This window comes from Phycodurus eques, chromosome 18, assembly GCF_024500275.1.
Source record: "Phycodurus eques isolate BA_2022a chromosome 18, UOR_Pequ_1.1, whole genome shotgun sequence".
NCBI lineage: Eukaryota > Metazoa > Chordata > Actinopteri > Syngnathiformes > Syngnathidae > Phycodurus > Phycodurus eques.
This window is the reverse complement of record NC_084542.1, coordinates 7,473,971-7,494,479: the sequence shown is the minus strand read 5'-3', so window position 1 is coordinate 7,494,479 and position 20,509 is coordinate 7,473,971. Positions and strand designations below refer to the sequence as shown.

General features: G+C 41.4%; 1 protein-coding gene across 1 annotated transcript; it reads right to left on the bottom strand.

Moving 5' to 3' along the window:
- Nucleotides 1-277: 277 nt before the first annotated feature.
- thbs1b (thrombospondin 1b) lies at nt 278-12,693 on the bottom strand. Its single transcript, XM_061704350.1, has 23 exons — nt 12,513-12,693; nt 12,337-12,419; nt 11,656-12,215; nt 11,222-11,297; nt 10,847-10,924; nt 10,399-10,508; nt 9,506-9,631; nt 8,657-8,753; nt 7,103-7,276; nt 6,811-6,987; nt 6,535-6,708; nt 6,314-6,441; nt 6,041-6,193; nt 5,699-5,917; nt 5,502-5,609; nt 5,000-5,159; nt 4,765-4,883; nt 3,945-4,179; nt 3,601-3,828; nt 2,920-3,191; nt 2,719-2,816; nt 2,495-2,634; nt 278-1,785 (listed from the first exon to the last, which is right to left on the bottom strand). The coding sequence occupies exons 2-23, from the start codon at nt 12,398-12,400 to the stop codon at nt 1,778-1,780; spliced, it is 3,504 nt and encodes a 1,167-aa protein (XP_061560334.1). The 5' UTR covers nt 12,401-12,419; nt 12,513-12,693; the 3' UTR covers nt 278-1,777.
- Between the last annotated feature and the right edge of the window lie 7,816 nt (nt 12,694-20,509).

The window sequence follows — 20,509 nt, the reverse complement described above, 5'->3', positions numbered from 1 at the left end:
ACAAGCAAAACTAATTGTACAAAAATAATGATAATATTGATATCCCCCGCCCCCGCCTCCCAAAGTAAAAATGATAAAGAATACAACATCCTCACATCAGTGTGCAAACCGTTTATACAGACGGACACGTGCCCTTTTGTACGGCAACAAATCCTGATAAATTATTTTAAATAGCATTTATCTACACACGCACACACTCAAATTGACCTCTCACAAACTGCTAAGAACATAATGGAACAATAATTTATCTGCTAAAAACAGCATCGGACATATACGATAAAGCAAAATTATCCTTTAATAATAATAATCAACAAAAGCTCCCATTTTACTGTCATTGTCACGAGGGTGGTTTTGGGAGTTGGTTGTATTTAAATGAAACATCTTTTTATTTCACAACCCATGCTACACTAATACTATGATCCTTTCAATTGAAAATGAAATGCATGTGTGTTTGTGTTGATCAACAGCAATGAGGTAATGTTTGTACATCATTTAATTATTAGTTTTGCATTTCTTTCCAAAAGGACACAAGTCACAAACACTTCATGCTAGGTAGCCCTATGTTATCAAAACCAACACAAAATTGTTTGTGAATTGTGAGTGGGGACTTGATAAGAGCAACACATCCAGTTTCTGAAACCTGATTACAGTACTCATAATTTTGTCAACTTTTCAGTTTTATCAGATAGATTTTGTACTTTTTGAAAGTATCCAAATGTGTTTTTTAATTTTTTTTTTTTTTTTACTGCCTACATTGTAGACAAGAGTCAATAAATTACATGCATTCACATAATACCTAATTCAAACCTCAAACGATGAGGGTAACAAGTCTTGTCATTGACCAATGTTTGGATCTGGCATGGTGGAGGGAATTTTTACAAGACGCTCATTTTACCTGAGAGTTGTTAACCAATTCAGGACAAAGATTAACACAGTTAACATTAAGACTAACACAGTTCCATTTTGCATATTGAGCTACATTGACTTTTGGATAGTGTTTCTCCTTTCCTTGGGCTTTTTCTTCATGGAGTCTTCGGTAGGTGAATACAATTGCTTTCATTTTCCATCCATGGCCAGTCTTCCACACACAAGAATGAACACAAACATCCATAAGATTATGTTTGCCTTAATTCTAACACTATACAATTTTCTTCAGTCATACGTCCTCAACAACAAAGATTCCTAAAATGTTACTGCTGCCATCATTGTTTGAGTCCTCAAGAATTGTATCTTTCAGAATGTGCAACCTGGTAGAGTAAATGGAATATTTACTCAGTCTTTTTCTTTGGGATGTCCATCCGGAGGGTAGTAAGGTGTGGAAGGTGAGCTAGAAAGGCACGCAGGCTGAAGAGGCAAAGCTGAGAGAGAGGATGTAAAAAGTTTGGAAGTGCATAGTTGTCCATGGGGAGCCCTGCCCGCACAGAGATGAATGAGGTCTTTCAGAGAGTAAGAAAGCAAGGAGAGCTGGGACAGAAAGGTGCTGGTGTCCTACAGGCAAAGGTGGGAGGGAGGGAATATTTTCCTTTTTCTCTCCAGCTTTCCCCACTCTTGCGGAAGGGTGGAGGAGAAGGGACTCTCTGATCCTCAAACGGCACACGGACATTTAGTGCAAGGCTCAAACCCCGAGGCCGCCCACATGCCCTTCACCCTCCACGAGTGTGCGCACTACACAAGAAAGAGTTTCGGAGATAAATCAGTCCCTGGACATTAGAAGAGGATTAAAAAAAAGTTCATACTACTAAAAGGTGCATTCCTCAGAACATCCAGCACTGTGCATTTAGGCATCTGTGAAAGGAAAAGAAAAATCATGTCGTGTGTTAAACATTACTCCCTTTAGGTCAAGAAAATCCGATAATTCTGCATTTCCAGTGGAACCTCTGAAGTTGCGCGATTTGGAATTTGACCAACTTTATTGGGAAAAATGCACAAAAAACATTTTTTAAACCACCGTCATGCATGATGTCACAAAATATCTTGGAAGAAAATTAAAAGATTAACTCCACAAGCACAGTTTGCTTTTTTTTCTATCTTCTTTGTGTGTGTGTGTGTGTGTGTGTGTATATGTGTGATACTTGATGCCACAACAGGAAGGTATCTGTGACAATGATGTGAGGATGACCATTAAACAGAACACAAAGTGAATGCTTTGGAACCTCTGATGGAAAGAGGAAATTATTTTGACACAGGAAAATGGTGCAGGTGTCCTGGTTGCTCAGTACAATATTGCAGAAGTCAGGAATGTACATCTGATAATAAGCAGTGGTTGGTCTTTATGTTAAGTGACTCACATAAGCACTAGTATTAACCCATCCGTTTGTATATTGTCATAGCAAACTTGTTTTTAAACATACAGTATACAGTTAAAATTAAAAAATGTAAATGGAAAATATGTATTATAAATTTGAACAAATCTGAGGTTGACCAGCATCCGAAAACTGATTGTGTTTGACTTTAGAGGTTCCACTGAATAGTTGATTGAGACACAAGTTCTTACCTCTGCACTCATACTTGAGGTCTGAGAAGTAAACCATCTCCTGGGAGAAGACAAAGAGACCTAGCCTGCCTCCTGCATATGTCTTGTCATAGATGCTACCAGAATCTGCCATGATCTTCTTTCCTTCGTACATCACAACTCTGAGCGGGTGGAACAAAAATTGGTGAACTCTGATCAAATCCATTGGACATTAAACATGAATGTTAACTTTTCAATTTCCCAACCTGATAAGCCCTGTTCTTGGTCTGTGGATCAGATGCCATCTGTAGGCTGTGTAATCTTTCCAGCCAATATTCTTAGGGTCATGCCACAGAGTGCGGACCTAAAGCAGGCAAAAATGACCATAATCATATTTTAATATATCAGTAATCCTCATGGGGGAGTCATCAGTTATGAGGATGGACACAAAGTAGGTCATGCTGTACCTGTCCTGCAGTATTTCCGGTATGCCACAGGGCATTCCTGAGGTGCTCTCCCGGACCAGTGGTGGAATTGACCACTTTGATTGACAGGCCAGAGTAGCCCTGAGCTTTTGTGGGTTTGTTGGACCAGTAGGTCTGAGTGATCTGCTTCCACATCACCACATAGAACCTGGAGCTTGACTGGTAACCAAACACAAAGCCGGCATAGTCATCGTCCCTCTCGGTGTTGATGAAAAAGGTCCCACTGAAGTCCACGGAATTGAACTCATGGTATCCTACAGAAGAATGATTCAATTTAGAATACATTTAAGTAATCTTAAATGATGCACTTGCGATACAGCTATCTATTTGTTAAAAACAACAATTAGCTACTATTTATTTATCACGTCTGTCTCCTTGTTTCCAGAATCACACAAAATCAATTAGATTCAGGAATTGCCAACCACTTTGGACTGCACTATTAGAGTTATGACCTTTTATATTTGCAACCAGGTTGATCTATCCGCAGCGGATTAAGTCACAGTTGTTTTATTTTACGTGTATTTAGCGTATTACGTGCACAACTCATGCTAATTTCCTGTTCCATTTTTTAGCGTAGAAGAGAAGGATCTACCATTGCACGGCTTTGGTGGAGGTCCATGTTCTACTAAAAACCATACGAGTTCTAATATGATTTTGACTTACCAACAGCAATTCCAGGGTCACAGTTGACGGTTTGAACAAGCTCTTTACCCTGATGACGAACCACCCAATTTGGATCAATCTGGGAGGTGCCTTTAGGATCCAAAGGAACCATCTGGAACTTGCGGAAGTCTGTCTCGCTAATGTCAAAGTTCTCTGGACACACATCGTAGATGTCGGGCACATTGTCTTGGTCAAAGTCATCTTTGCAAGCATCTCCACGGCCATCACCTGTAAAAAGAAATTGTGTATATTTGTTGATGATTGGGATGATGAACAGGAAAAATTATTGAGTATTAGTGTACAGATTAAATTCCAACCCCATCCCAAACTACCATTGTTCTCACCATCAGAGTCAACCTGGTCAGGATTATGTGCGAGTCTGCAATTGTCCTTGTCATCTGGGATGCCATCATTGTCGTCATCATGGTCACATGCATCTCCTTTGCCGTCCTTGTCGTGATCTGCCTGATTGGCATTGGGGATGTACGGGCAATTGTCCAGATTGTTCTGGTGTCCATCCTCATCAATGTCCTGGTTGCTGTCACACTTGTCTCCCACACGGTCATCATCTGAATCCACCTGCAACGGTAGGCAATCAGGGATGACAATGGGAAGTGAAGGATCAGGAGATCGTATGAATGGAAGGACAGTGGAATGGACAGTCTTCATTATGATATAATCAAAAATTTTGCTTGGAATTGAATAGAATAATTTGCAAGATAATATGTTTTAACTTCTTTGGCAGCATTGTACATGTCAAGGCTTGATTTCAAAGTTTCAAGCACCCGTGTCCATTGCATTCCTCTTTCCCAGTGTAGCATGGCACAGGTGCACTGAGCTGTCCTGCGGTGTAGCCCATTCCTCAGTAATATCCAGCTGAGGGCCTCTTCTTTCACGTTTTACGTCAATGGCTCATTGAAAAGACCCCTAAACCCCCACCACGCCTTTTGAATTGATGTGCCCTAGAGGTCTATGTGGGATTTACTCCACCATGGAACGCTCAGACTGACACTCGGGGTTAATTACTGAATATCTGTCTGTCTGTCACATGCAATTGAAAGAAAGACATGCGCTATGAGCTATGGAGAAAAAGTGAGACATAAATGTGTTGTGTTGCTGGTGGATGAACTGGAAGGAAATGAGGAAGGAGGACTGGGCACACACCTGATCAGGATTATGTTCCAGAGGGCAGTTATCGCACATGTCTCCCACCCCATCCAAATCGGTGTCTCTCTGGTCCACATTGTAAACATAGGGACAGTTGTCCTTTTCATTGAGTATGCCTGGAAAATGAACAGTATGATTTTGAAGTAATTAACTTTTGAATACATTGACCTCATTTCAGTGCCAACTAACAAATTGCTATCCCGAGAGTCCATCTCTGAGTAGCTGTCCTTACCATCTCCATCTATGTCCACTGCGCAGGCATCTCCCTCTCCATTGTTGTCTGTGTCTGTTTGGTCAGGGTTGCTATTATAAGGGCAGTTGTCACAGCGGTCACCCACATCATCGCGATCATAGTCATACTGCCTGGGGTTGAAGATGAACGGACAGTTGTCCTGTTTGGGCGAGATTGAGAGATGGGGAGGAAAATTAAGGTTATGTGTTCAGGTGCAGTTCCTCGCGATCTGCCATCAGACTGACTGAGTGGATCTATTTAGAACGAAGGAGGTCCATGGAATGAAAAGGTGCTTTATTTTTAGGTCAGATCCCACTTCTAGCGTTGGAATTTGTGCACAGTTAAGTCCCTTCAGACTTGTACCTCAGTGATAGAATTTGAGGTTTTGGCCAGGGAAAACATTTGCTTACCCCCCGAGCCCCACCTCCTCTCCACCTAGCTTCGTATTGCACATGACTGATGAACAGTCAATTGCACATGCACACTCTCGTAAACTTCTTACCCTGTCATCAGGAATGCCATCGTTGTCATCATCGATGTCACAAGCATCTCCAATGCCGTCCTTGTCATAATCTTCCTGTCCAGAGTTGGGGAGGTTGGGACAGTTGTCCTGGATTGACAGAAAACAAGGATCATCCACCTACTGTATTCTACGAAAAAACTGTTAAACTAATGGCTTGGCAACTACCTTATACCAACCTTTTTGCAGTGGTAGGTGGCATTCTCCACACAAACCAAGTCAGCATTGGGCCAACCATCCAGATCAGTGTCCTCTCCACAGATGTGTCCATTGCCAGCGTAGCCTGGTTTACACTCACATCGGAACATGGGATCCGAGAAATGCCCAAGGTAGTTACAGCGTGCGTGTTTATTGCAGTTGTGGCTTCCATCCAGGCAAGGATTTCGGGGTGAGCACACCTAGAAAGGGAAGAGGGGAGTTGCAGAGTCTAAATTAATAATTTTCTGCTCTTAGAGAGGCAAGCCTGCAGTTCAAATGGAACTGGCCTCTGCTGATGTTTACAAAGGCAGTGTTGTACACACCTGTTTAGTAGCAGCGGCCTGCTCCACACCTTTACCAAACGGTTGAGGTCCTGAGTAACGAGGCGGGCAGGGAAGACAGTTGTAGCCGGGATCGGTGTTCTCACAGCGGTGTACACCATTAAACTCAAAGCAAGCATCTGGGACCTCTTTGCACTGTATCAAGGTTAAGCGGAAGAAGCATTCCAATTAATCACCAGTGGATTTGTATTAGTGGTTTCAGATATAACTGACAGCAGATGGAATCAGGTAAGAACTAATTGGTGGAATTTTTACCTCATCAAGGTCTTTACATTTGACACCATTGCCAGTATACCCCACTGGACATTTTCCACACTTCCAGGAACCGTCAGGAAAACTGGTGCACTTGGCCCCAGCGAAACAAGGGTTTGATAGGCATCCATCTGAAAAGAGTGAACAATTGTTCCAAGATCTTAAGGATCATTTCAGGTATAACCAGGTATAGTTTTTCTCTCTCTAAAAAATCTGTTTCTCACCAATAGGACACGTTTTCTTGTTGCACGTCTGCGTTTCTTTGCCATCACCGACACACTCTTTACCATTATATTTGGGCGCAGGGTCATTGCACAGGCGTTTACGAGTTTGTAAACCGCCTCCACATGTAACAGTGCATGTATCCCAGGGTGACCAGGGTCCCCAGTTGCCATTGACTGAGGAACACAAAAAAGAAGGGTTGTATGATGATAAGCTTTTGTTGTTATATAAATGGGCTTAAGGACACACAGTTACAATTGAGTGGACCCGAAACTTACTGGGGCATGGAGTCTTTTGACACTTTTCCGTTTGGCGACCCTCTCCCACACAGTCCTTGCCTCCAAGCTGGGGGGTTGGGGAATTGCAGAGACGGATTCGGGTGATGACACCAGCCCCGCAGGTAACTGAACATGAGGACCACGGTGACCAATGGCTCCAGCTGCCATCCTGCTTGACTAAAGATGTTCAAAATTAGTCGATTGTAAAGCAGTGCCCCAAAGTGACACCTGCAATGCATTGTGGTAAAACTTTGACGATAACAAGTAGGATTGTTAACTGGGGACAACTTACAGCGCTTGTCACACTCTTGGAGGTAGCAGTCCCGGGTCTGCACAGAGGTGCCCTCGCAGTTGTTATTGATACGGTCGCAAGACCGTCCGCGCTGCTGGATGCCCCTCCCACATGACACGGAACAATGGGTCCATTCAGACCATGGCGACCATCCATCCTCTGCATAGTCACTCGCTGAGGAGGAGGGAGATGGCAAGAATATGGGAGAGAGACACAATGAAAGAGCTATTGGATAAATGCAGTGCTCCCCCACCACCGCCACACACACAAACACCCTCAAGCCTAAATGAGCAAGGGAAATCTTTCAGAGCAGAGCGCTAACAGTATGGATTTAGCTGTGATTTAGGGCCTTCTATTGAGGATGAGCAGAGATTGACGTACTAATAGAAGCCGAGAACAGAAAGTCCCACTGTCCTAAAGATACATAGGGATGCCCCATTGACTTATGTTTTCCTAAAGAGGAATTTAATTTTTTTTTTTGCGCACATGGCCGATGGTGTGGAATGACTTCAACAAGTGGCTGAGGTCCACATGAAAGTGGCCCCTGTTTATTTTGGTTTTAAGGAAGAGTTGCCGCCAAGCCTGCACAGGTATGACTAACATGTAACTCATCTTCATGTGGATGAGGCCTTTACCAAACAGTCAAACGATGTTCTTTCCCTCTTTGACCAATTTGGCAAATTGCAGCCATCACAGCTTTAAGAAATCAAAGAAGTTTTAGAACACAAACCGCCAATGTTCCAAACACATAAGTACCCTTTTATTTACTCTAACGTGAGCACTGTTAAGTCATCTCTAAAATTAACATACTTTCTCTTGAACAGAAACCTTTATACGTAGGGAAATATTTGCGGCTTTTATACGGGAAATTACACAGAATCTCCTTCGAGAATGACTGGGGCAGTGTCTCAATGAATGCCCCTCGCAGGTTCTAGCTTACACAGCATTTACAGTACTGCACGGCGTGTTTGTAGGGCTGTAATTGCAGTGTGCAGTGGAGCCTCTGAAGTTGAACACATGGTTTGTTTGGATTTACAAAAACAAATAATAAATCCTGCGGGAAATAATCTGTTAGAGGGTCAAACTGTTAGTACCATAAAACCGTTTTCAAGGCAATATCTTAATTCATCCATCCATCCATCCATCCATTTTCAACACCTCTTATCCTGGTTAGGGTCGCGGGACGCTGGAGCCTATCCCAGCTGACTTCGGGCGAAAGGCGGACTACACCCCGAACTGGTCGCCAGTCAGTCGCAGGGCACATATAGACACGGACAACCATTCGCACTCACATTCACACCGTCACTGAGTGGGAACTGAACAATATCTTAATTCCTATATCTTAAGTAACTAACTTTTTGCTGAGGTCTTTTACAGTATGTGATAATTATGAAGTTCTGTATGACTTCAGAGGTCTATTTTATCCTTAAATTTGATTTAAATCTCGAGTCGTTCAACCTTATGGGTGGTGATCTTTAGAGTATCCACTGTACTTTCTAATAACAGTGCAGATTTCAACAAAATATGTTTAGTTGCGTGAAGTAAAACACTTACGTGTTCCACAGCGTGGGCAACACTCTCCATCAGGTACAGTAGCGTTAGCACAAGGAATCAGGGGACAGGAGATCTTGCGACACACCGTTGCAGAGTTCTGCAATAAACACAGATGTTAGTTATATCTTGTCTCATAAAGACTTTTTCAAATGTAGATGATCGAAATGAAAGTTGAGTGAATCATGTCCTGTAGGATGGTTTGTTGCATAAGTGATTTTAATCCATTTACGTGCAACAAAGTCTGCGCTTGGAATGATTCACCAAGCCTGATGAGACAGAGTAAAGGCCAGGTCTTCTGTCTACAAATGTACTGTAGACTCCAGCTGGCGCCCATCCGCCTACTGGGTTAGCAGAGGGTGGGAATGTAGCCAAAACCCTTGTAAAAGGAAGTTGGTTTCAGACAGATGACCTAAACTGGGCGACTGTGCCCGAGACATGTAAGCCAGAAAGCCTGTATGACCTACTGAATGACTGAAGACCAATAACTGCCTTTTCTTAGGAATGCTAATATCATTCTGGATTTGATAAATGAAGGTCAACATGACTAGATCGAGAAGTGAATCCTACCAGTGCAAAGCGAGGCCTTTATCACCCGATTGACGCTTCTTGCTGGAGACGAGATGTTCTTAATTACGAGCAGTGCATCACTTTGGGTCAACCTCCTGATGACAGAGCTCTTATCACGACCAAACAAGCCTCCACCTATCATTACTGACCACATCAGTTGAGTGGTGGTAATTGTTTGTGTTCCTGCAGTATTGCTAATTATGTATCAGCATGTCCATCTGGGTCTGTGCATGAAGTTCAAGAACGTGGTCACATGCAAGTTCAAGTATACGATACACACACCTGACAAGTGCACTCAGTGCAGTCATCGACGGTCCAGTCGTCTTTGTTCTTGTGTACGATACCATTGTGGATGCAGACGCCACTGTGGAAGCCGATGCGCGTCTTAATCAGCTTGTTCTCATTCGTCTGCAGGGGAAACACGCATTTATAATGCAGGTTTACCAAGGCAAACATTATTTGAGCAAAACATTTTTTTGATCAACTCTTTTGAGATAGAAAGAGTAAAATGTTAACTTGCTAGCGGCAGGTGTAGTTGTCATCTGGCATCACAAAAAAAAAAAAAAAAAACCTAGCTGTATGGTGGTACAGGTCAACGATGGAGCTTATCAGAGGTTTTCTCAGTATTCGTATGCATTTGAAGAAGCGATGTGTTTGATGTGTTCTGGACGGCACAATAAAAATACATAAAAACAAATTCCACAATGCCATAAATGTTATTGATGTTTTTCCTTCCCATGCATTCCTACATGTAAGTGGATTAAAACACAATTTAGAGTGGTGTCGCTGTTTTGCCCAAGCTTCAAATCTCTGACTGAACATATCCAATCTTTCCAAAATTGAACATGCATACAGTATATGATTGGACTTTTAGAATGTGCCCAAAGGTTAATTTAATTGCTCTGTTTTGCACATACAGAAAACGACAACAAATAGGTAGTTGTTCTACCGAGAGATAAAGGTTGAAAATTACAGTCATAATCAATCACAATTGGTGAGGCAGATGCCATCTTTGGTCCATGTGGAGATCTGAATAACTGTTACAAACACAAAATGTGAATATGTTCAAAGTAAAACTGGGACCTGAAATTCTTGGTGGTGGACACTGCAGTTGAGTAGCTCTACAACTAATGTAGACACACAGAGGCAGCCAGTCGAATGTGTTTCTTGCTCACCAGTTTGCGCAGTTCAATGGACAGCTCCTTGACCACCACACCGAGACTCTTTAGCTCCTTGAACATGCTGACCAGGTCATCACACGAGAAGCCACAGACCATCTGCAGATCTTCATCATAGAAAAAAGAAAAAGAAAAGATAATTTTAGTTCAATGTTTGCATCCTTTACAACTTTGGAACTCACTACCACCTGAGCTCCAAAACACAAACTCATTAACCCTCTTCAAATCCAAACTCTATTCCGGACTCTATTCATTTTAACATTTGCCATTTTAATTGATGTTTTCTAATTGATGTTTTATGTTCTGTTATTACTCGATTTCTTTTAACTATGTTTGCTTGGTGACCTTGAGTGCCATGAACGGTGTCTATGAATTCAAATGAATTATGATCATTCTTCGTGTTTTAGTGGAGACCAGGAGCAGTAATGCATTCAAGATTGTTTACCTTTAGTTTTATGACCCGTGTACTCCGTCCTGATGGCTGAGGAGCCATTAAGATTCTCCACGATCATCGAATCTGCCGCTGGAGGTTGAGCAGAAACATACATCACATGAAATGAAGTGCTCACATAACTTAAGTGTGATGATCTATAATGTCCTCCACCACCCCCCACCCCTCACTCAGATTTTTTTATTTTATTTAAAAAATATATATATTTTATATTATTGTATATAAAAATATCTTATATTTTTATTTTAACTCCACCCTGGGTAACAGTTTTTATGCACCCAAATATTGTATTTGGACACATATGACAGCACTGAGTGCGACATGAAGCAGATTAGGAGTGGGAGGGTAAGCAGGTGATGATTTACTTACAGCTCTGACATCCCTTGTTGCGGAGGATGGCGTCCAAGCTTGTTCCAAAAACAAAGCGCACGTTTTGAAGAATCCCCTGCAAACGAGAGTGTGCAATTGAGCTATGAAATGATGGTTGCATTTTATCTCCACGCGCTCAGCAGTTTATCGCACACGGTGTTATTGTTTCTTATCTTTATCACACTGTGGGATTGCATTACATTTGAATTATGATCACTTCTTGCCTCTATTTTGCACACTTTCTTTTTTTGTAGCCGACATTTCATGCATGCATTGTGACACGAAGTCAAATTCCTTGTTTGTAGTGTACATGTTCTTGCAATAAATTGTTGATTGTAGCGGTTGTTTGTGCGTATTTTTGCGCATTTGCAACACTTTTACGCGTGGATAAGGAACGCAAATGTCATGTGTTTTGGTGAGCGTGTTGTACTCACCATGAACCTGTCCTTAACGGCTCCTTTCCCGATCCTGAGCTGCGCACTTGCAGGCGTCTGCTGGGTCAGGATGCTCCGGATCGGCGCGTCCAGCTCGGCGTTGTTGACCTCATCGCAGCCCGCGTACAGCTGGGCCCGGTCCTCCTGCACGAACAGCGTGATGTTCTTCCAGTGGCCCGTTGCGAGGTCCGCGTCTTCGATGGAGACCAAATGCTGCTTCTTCTCGGTGGAGAAAACGATGTCCAAAGTGTTCGCCTTCCCGTTGGAGACGATCTCAAACACCGGACCGGAACCGTCCTTCTTCTCCACGGTCAGGAGGCTGCCGCGGGTGCGCTTGGCTTGCTTGAAGTTGAGCAGCAGGAGGAAGCCCCGCTCGGCGTGGATGGAGTCGATCAGGTCCCGGAGGGCGCGCTCGGGGACCGGGGGGATCAGGTCCGGGTTGAGGATCTTGTAGGCGGGGCTGTACGGGTCGTCTCCTTTCACCTGGTTCACTCCGTGGTTCTTCTTGGGGACTTGGACCAGCTCGAACAAGTCGTACACGCTATTGTCATCTCCGCTCTCTGCGGGTGTTTCATCACAAAGCGCACTCAATATATTTGTTTTTAGTGTACAACAAGAGCATTTGACGCATAGTAAATAACACAGTCATAAAAGGTGTAATCTGAGTTCAAATGGGATCACCTGCTATTCTGGCACCCTCACAGGTCCAAAGCATCAATAACAAAAATATCCCCGTCAGCTTCATGATCAGACAACTTCACTGCCTGTGAGAGAGAGAGAGAGAGAAAAAAAAAGAATTCAAGTTGATAGTTAATCATGTAAAAATGCATCAATCTAAGATTTCTTTTTAAACTCACCTGTTTACCCAAAAAGTCGATTAAAAGTAGAAGAAGAAAAAAATACACACAAATAACAAAGATCCAGCAATAATCCTCAGGAATTGATATGTATCAACTTTTTGAAAAATAAGACAGAAGTTCCACTGGACATCAGCAACATTTATACATTGGATGCGTCCTGGATGGGATCAGTCGCAATAAAAAAGTCCCTTATAAGCTGAAGGGGGACAAAGTGCTATTTAAATAGTTTAATGCCATTCCCAACAAGTGGCCTAGTCCAATCAGAGGTGAGGAGAGAAGGGTCGAGTTGATCATCCATAGAGGGAAGAGAGAGAGAGAGAGAGAGAGAGAGAGAGAGAGAGAGAGAGAGAGAGAGAGAGGGAGAGAGAGGGAGGGAAGTATTTCCTCTTAGGCTCAGTGGTTCCTCTCTTCATTACAGATTCCCATCAGAAAAAATGCTAATTAAGTGTAATATCCATATATGGCATTATTGTGTCCACTTGTGCTGTCTTATATTATCAATTGCCACAACAAAGCAGTTCACTCATTCTGCAGTCAAATGAATGTATACAGTATGTTGCATTTAAATTACACTCTTAAATTCAATCCAAGTGATTGATTGACCTAATATGAAGGTTTGTGTCTGATTAAGTTCCATAATAGTGCGTTTTTGTTGTTTTCGTAAGTCATTTAAAGAAGTCGTGATCACAAACAGGTTGTGAGTGAGTCAGCATCAGAACACGAGATGGATGCAGTTTTGTTTCTGTCCACTAAGAGTCGACATAGCACAGTAGCCTGAGGCCATCTCATGTGCTGTTGGGCTACGACCAGGTCTTGGGTTCATCACCTTGATTGTGGGTGCGCTGTGAGCTCTCTCCATGACCTGAGCATTGACATCTCACGTGATTTTCACTGCCTGTTGACAACTTGAAGGAACGTAAAAGACACACAGAGTAATCCATTCTCGCCGCGCATACACCATAATTTAGCAGCGCAAGGTGCACGTGAAGGAGTTGAGAGGGGAGGGGTAAAAGCGTCCGAAGGGTTGAAATTGCACCCCGAGGGGTCCTGAGGTCAGAGCTGACCTAAACCTTCTGGTGCGTGTCTGTCTCTTGTCTTACGGGGACTGGAGGTGCAGCCTGGGCACGCCCCATGGTCAAGGCTTCATGCCAATTAACCAATCAAGTCGAGTTCACTTGAACTGGCTCCTGATTTTCTAATAATGGAGACAGAATTTCACTGTTTACTGTTTACACAGTGGTAGTGGGTCGCATATCTGCCTCAACTGTTCTAAAGTTCGTATGCGTATTACGTTGAGGACTCTAAATTGTCCACATAGGTGTGATTGCCAGTGTAAATGGTTGTGACCAGTCTAGGGCGTACCTCACCTCGCTCCCCAAAGTCACTCCGAATGTGGATAATTGCTATAAAAAGTGGATGAATGGATGTTTACACTTGGTCATGTTTTTAGTAGGCAAGCCAATTTGCATAGCCAAGCAAGCACATATGCACAGCATGCATATGGGACTACCTTGTTCAAGAGAACGCACCCAATGTTCCATTTTGGTCTTCAAGTGCGTATCAAAACTGACCTCCCAGTCTTAAAGCCAAGTCTTGAAGGTTTGAGCTGATTCTCAGTGCAGTAGTTAAACAGATCAAGAAATGTGCTTTTTTTTGGTTTGTTTTTGATAAATAAGTGGCATAATAATAGTACAAATAATAATAATAACAATTATTATTATTAAACTTTGTTTATTGGGTTTTATAAAGTGCGCAAAGTTCACATTTTCTTTTTAGTAAAAAAAAAAAAAAAGTAATTAAAATAATGCAGCATACCCAAGTAACTTATATAAACAATAGTGTAACCAAAGTGACAAAAATGAAATATGGTAAATAAAAAAAAGTAGAGTATGGCTCGAACACAAACAACATGCAACAGGCAAATAAGTCAGGTCATAGTAGACCGCAATAAGACAGCATCAGGCGTCCGAAGTCAGTAGTAGCATATAACTCGCATTATAGCACACATATCATTTCGACCTCTCAAAGCCGCTTCAAACGTTTCAGCCGGAGTTAGAAGTGGCATTATTTATTTATTTTTTTGCAAGTTCCAAAAAAACATCATTTCCAATTTGGTCTTGCAATGATAATGAAAATAAGAAATAAATAGATCTCAGTGTGGTGAGTTAACTTTTCGCAGGGTGTAAAAACAGGGATTTGACAATTTTAGTATACAAATACTATATTTTGAAAATAAAAAATGTGTATAAATTATTTCTCATTGTCTTTAAATACTGTTTTTGAAAGGGTTTAAGAATGTATTAAACTTTTTTTTTTTTTTTTTTTTTTCATCATTTTCACAAAACACTGTGGATTTATAGTCAAAGAAAAAAAAAGTCCATTACATTTTTGTGGAGATTCTGTCTCTTCATGCAGGATGTCAGGATATCAGCTAAGGTGTCAAATTTGGTGCTGATCCAAATTTGATTGTGGCCTGGCTTGAGGTTTGCACTTTACTTATAGCAGATTCATCATTCATGTCAACCATTCATCAATCGGTAGAATGAATTAGAATTTCTTTACCTGATGCACTTTTGCAACACTTCTTTACACCCACAGTCAAACATTTGAGCAATTTGTAAAAACAAACAAAAAAACAAAACAAATAACCAAACTGGTTACAAACTGAAAGAATGATGACATAAATACCATTTAGTTGAAACAAAATTCTTTGCTGACACAACCCACACTGCCCAGACACAATAAAATGTCAACTGAGAACCACTGTGTCACTTGCACAGTTTGTGTTGTTCCGATAAAACAACTCAACGGAGACAAACTTGTACATTTCACACGTGACATTAAATGCTGACTTCTGAATACCTCAAAGTGTCTAGAAATGTACGCTCACCTTATCATCAGGTCACAGCGTGCCAGCTTCTTTTTTTTATGTGCTTCCATGGACAATGTCATTTACATTCCACAGCACAGCAGGAAGCGGAGCAAATAGAATTGATGGCGTCGCGAACCATCTGATGTAAGTGCTGTCCACAGCCAGACTGCTGATTCGGTTTCATTTGACCTCTTGTCAGTTAGCATTCAACAAACAACTCCTTTCTTCTCTAAACCATATTAAAAAGAGATGACTCAGTTTATTGCTCTGATCATTTTTATTTTGATATAGTGCCGGATATAGTGCTGGAGTTTGAAATGTAGACGGAAAATCTTTTCTTGTAACTATTACTGTTCTAATTGTACTAAGCACCCAATAAAAGAGATGTCTCAATATATTCTGTATATTCTGTTTCTGGTTCAACAGGAGGACACCGCAAACCTATGAAACAAAACCACAATAATACCATCGTCGAGCATTCTTAATAACCTTATTGGTGGCGTCTTGTTTGGTGCTGTTAATTATTTTGAACGTGTTTGTGAAACCCACAACGAGTAACCGAAGGTGAAACGATGCATTTCAGAGCATTTTAGTTATGTATCAGAACAGTAACAACTGAGGTGTGCTGTCATTGGCTAAGCATTAAATGGCCATAAAGTTTTAAGAAAGTTTGACTATGGGTCGAGTAATGTAAAAATAAATAAATAAATGAATAATAATAATATCAACCAGCTGTGCAGGTAAAGCTGGGGGTAAAATTTATTGATCTGAGAGAGCGAAAACCATAAAATGAATCGTTGCTTTTGCAAACATGAGGAACCATTACGGGGCCAATAAATTGGAACTTACACGCACACACGATGGGCACTTAGAAAATCCAATTTTGTTTTTGTTCGCCATGAACATAATTTATTGGGAATTTCAAACAGCAGCAATCCTTTTACAGCTCATCGCACATTCCTCGGGTAAACCAACACAAACTGTGGTGACCTGGGCTCAGGCGCCAATAAACACTTGTCAGCTGACATTATTTGGAGATATAGAGAGGTCACCTGCCCCGTTCCCATTCCCAGCATACCTCTGCAGCGTACATAAATATCCTGGGAGCCTTCTTCCTTATATCGTGTTTATATGTCAAAAAGTCGGGTTGAAATAACGCTTACTGCCTGCTAGGTCACGCGATAAAATGACTCCTTCGTAGTCTGTAGGGGAAATACTAGTTTTTGTCAGGCCTCAGTATACAACACCTCATAAATAATATGCTTGGAGCCGTGCATGCAAGGGCCCCGAGGCTGATTCTTACAGAGTTGAAAATAAAGATAAATACCTGTCCAGACCTGCAGCGCTTAAAAAGAAGCAAAACACATTTAAACCAAATCTCTCAAAATGCTCCTGATAGCAGCAGTTCGGGAGAGCCGCTATGCGTCACGACATGTAAAGTTAAACGCATGCACACGCAAACACAAACGTCTTCACACTGGCAGCGGTGTTTACATCAGGTGGAATGGTTTTACTGAAGGTAAACTGAACACTCTGTAGCCACGGCACATACTGTGCACTACTCCCAAAACGTTAGGAATACAGTGGACCCTCGCATACTCACAGTTCGGCACCTGCGGAATCGCCCATTCACGGATATTGTTTTTTATTAAAAAAATATTTTTTCTTTTTTTTTTTCTTCTTGTTTTTTATTTTTGGGGGGAGAACATAAATTAAAATTTCAAAATTCCTTATGTGATTTTTGGACATACTTGGCAAATAAAGATGATTCTGATTCTGATTCTGATCTAGAAAGTCTGAAGGCATAGAATTCAAATGTTCTGCCCGTCACTATATGCTGTCAGCATAGAAAGATGAACGAAGATACATTCATTGTCGTAAATCCAGAAAAAAAACAAAACAGGAATATTAAGTACAATTGGATCATTTCTCGTGGCACAGTGGTTGGGAATGCTCAAACATGTCTAGTAAATCCAGATTGAACCTGAAAGCATCTCTTGCAGCCCCCAGGCACATCTGGATGAACCATGCATTCCATCATCAGAGCTGACCAGGAGATGCTGCAATACTGGTTTCTTTTAATACAGTCACTCACTTTAAATTGAGACTGAATGTTGGCATTGTAGAAACAAAGACCATTTCAGACATCTATGTCTTTTCTAAGAAAACCATTTCTGATGACGTCACCATTGTCCTGTCACATTAAGCTCTCCGGTGACCCCGTCATGGCCGCCAGGTTAGGAAGCTGGGCGCGAAAGGACCTTTCAGCAACTATTTAGTGCATGAGCGAGCAACTGACGCTTCCATAGATCCTTCGAGGGTCTGCTCAAGGGAGGGGCTCATTGTCAGACATTAATGACGCCGCAGTCATGGGATGTCATCGCCATTGACACCGCTTCCCTTTGCCAATCATCATATACAAGAACATATCACATATCATCATGTGTTGGCAATTTACGATGTAAAATATCACGATCAAATGTCTTCATAATAAGTTATGGGCAGCTATTGTTTTAATGGTTTTTTTTGTCTTTCTTGTGTCTCTTTATGGGAACAGTCTTTGTTTGATCCATTTTGAGATGCTGCCCAACTAAAGGCAACACCTAGACAATCATGTCACTTCACATTATCTCTCACAAAGGTCAATCATTGCAAATCAGTCTTAATACATTTCCAAAAGAATGATGACAAATACGTTGAGAACTTTTCCTGTGCACATGGTTCTATTAAATTATTGTTATAATTGTTGCAAAGAGTCGAGTGATTATTTAGAACTCTCCATTTGTGCACTTCCATGGTTATTCTATCCTTCCTCCCCAAAAAATAAACAACTTGGATATGAATAGTAAAAATAAAAATAGTAGTAAGAAATAGTAAAAATAAAAAATAAAAAAAAGGGGACAAACAAAAAGACATTTTGATGTGGTTCCATTTTCCCATCTGTGACTTTTAATTGTTGCTAAATGTCAACATCACATTGGTGGTATTAAGAGATTAGAAAGGAGGTCTGAGGTTCTCATAACAAACCTCTTTGAAAATCTGTAAAAGCGTATTTACTTTTAAGTAAGTTTTTAAGGCGTTCTGGATTTAACAAACGAGAGTTGGCATCATGAACAAATGCAAAATAAACCAGACAAAAACTTAAATCCGCTAAGCTCTGACGCTTTGTTTCTCGAAGAATAGCTTTGATTGTTCTAAATAAATAAATAAATAAATAAAACGACCCAACTATTCCATCCATCCATTTTTTTGCAGCATTTGTCCTCATTAGGGCCACAAGTGAGCTGGAGCCCATCATTTTAGTTTGGACGATAGGCGGTGATTCCCTGAGACCGGTGACCGGCCAAATGCGGAATATCCAAATAAAATTCCACATACATAAGCACTACATGTATCACCTTCAAGAAATACTGTCTGTTACTCTTCTGTCATTCTCATTCCTTTGTATCAGCGAGGGAAAAGTCTGCCTTAAATGTACTGTTAGACAGTTGTTTATTTTGGCCAAAAAGTAGCTTATTTTAAAACACATCATCTACCGAGTGATAAATACCGCCCGGGCTATCTAGTGTAGTACCTCCTCTTGAGTCCCAGTTGATAGAAAGCAGGTTCGCACCAACGGCGGTGTTGATGGAGTTGCCGAGCAACGGTGCGATGCAGGGCACTTGAGAGTAACACAGGGAGCTGTTTCAGGGTTATGACCACAAACTAAAGGACTTGAGCCAAAAGAGAAGGCCTTAGATGTTGATATGCACACAAGCGGCCATTGTATTGCGTCAGGGATAATAAAAACATAGTATGAACTTTGAGAAAACCCCAATCAAACAAGCAGAATAGCGTCCCTGTCATTGCCATGGTCACGCCGGACAATCAATCATCTATTTTCTATACCGTTGTCCTCATTAGGGTGCGAGTGAGCACAAGCATGGACAATTTTACCTCATGCATGCATGTTTTTAGAATGTGGGAAAAAGACTGGGAGAAAATCCATGCAATCACAGGAAGAACATACAAACTCCACACAGGAAGCCAAGAACATGGAAGAGTCGTTTGCGGAAAAGCAGCGATCGATCACAACAGCAATGTTGAATCAAGAAAAATTGGAATTGTGTGCAAAAATCAATTTATGTGATTGCTAAAAGTGCCGCGGTACTAAATACTGAACCTGTCAGAAACGGAGGATGTGATCATAAACGAAGATCGAGGTTTGAATTTGGAAAGAAGTCGATATATGCGCATCAAAGGAAAGTGAACAAGTCAAATAGCGAAGATTTTGAAGGGGCAAGTGATGTCTGTTGAATTCTGATTAAATGTATTCATAAGAGCCATACGTTTGGTGAGGACAAATAGTGCCAAAGCTGCGTTGTGTGAAAGTCAGGGCAGTGTTCAGAAAGTGCTTGGAACCTTCAAGGTGTGTGTCAAAGCGAGAGCGTTCCATTATAATCATCTTTTGTGTGCACCCACCCCCCATCCCCCCTCCATTATTTCACAATGTCAAATGTTTGAATTTGAACATTTCCTTTTTAAAATGCACATTTGAACTCTTCTTGAAACATAATGCCTTTTTTGTTGCCTATAAACAGACTTTGTTTGGGCTTTTTTTTATGGTGTGTGCATGGTGCGCCAACTCGGGATATGGCTAGCGTGCAAATGAATTTCTGAGCTGTTGTTGATCTATTTCTTTGTTGTTGACGAATGCATGCTTCCTGATAATTGTTATTTATCAACATTGCTTAAACCTGAGTCAAAGAGCTGTAAGTATGCAGTATAGTGTTTAAGACCCTAATACCCATGTCAGTTATCCCATTACAAGCTCCTGAAGCATATGCGGGTCACTAGGAGCATGCCAGGTGAGTTGACTTTTTAACAACTCTCCCGTGCAGCAGCATCCCCTGAGGTTATGTTATGACATCCAAAATAGCTGAATTTACAAGCACACACTTGACCATGACAACCCGACACGTGCCTCGCTTTCACTATCTTTCAAGGCTGTAAATCTCTTTGAAAATGTGTCTATTTTTTACCATTTTTTTTTTTTTTGCAATTTGGTACCGTTGAATCAGTTATCTGTAAGTGAGAGAAAGTACCCAACCGTATATATGTTTTAGTGTGGGTCAATATCTTC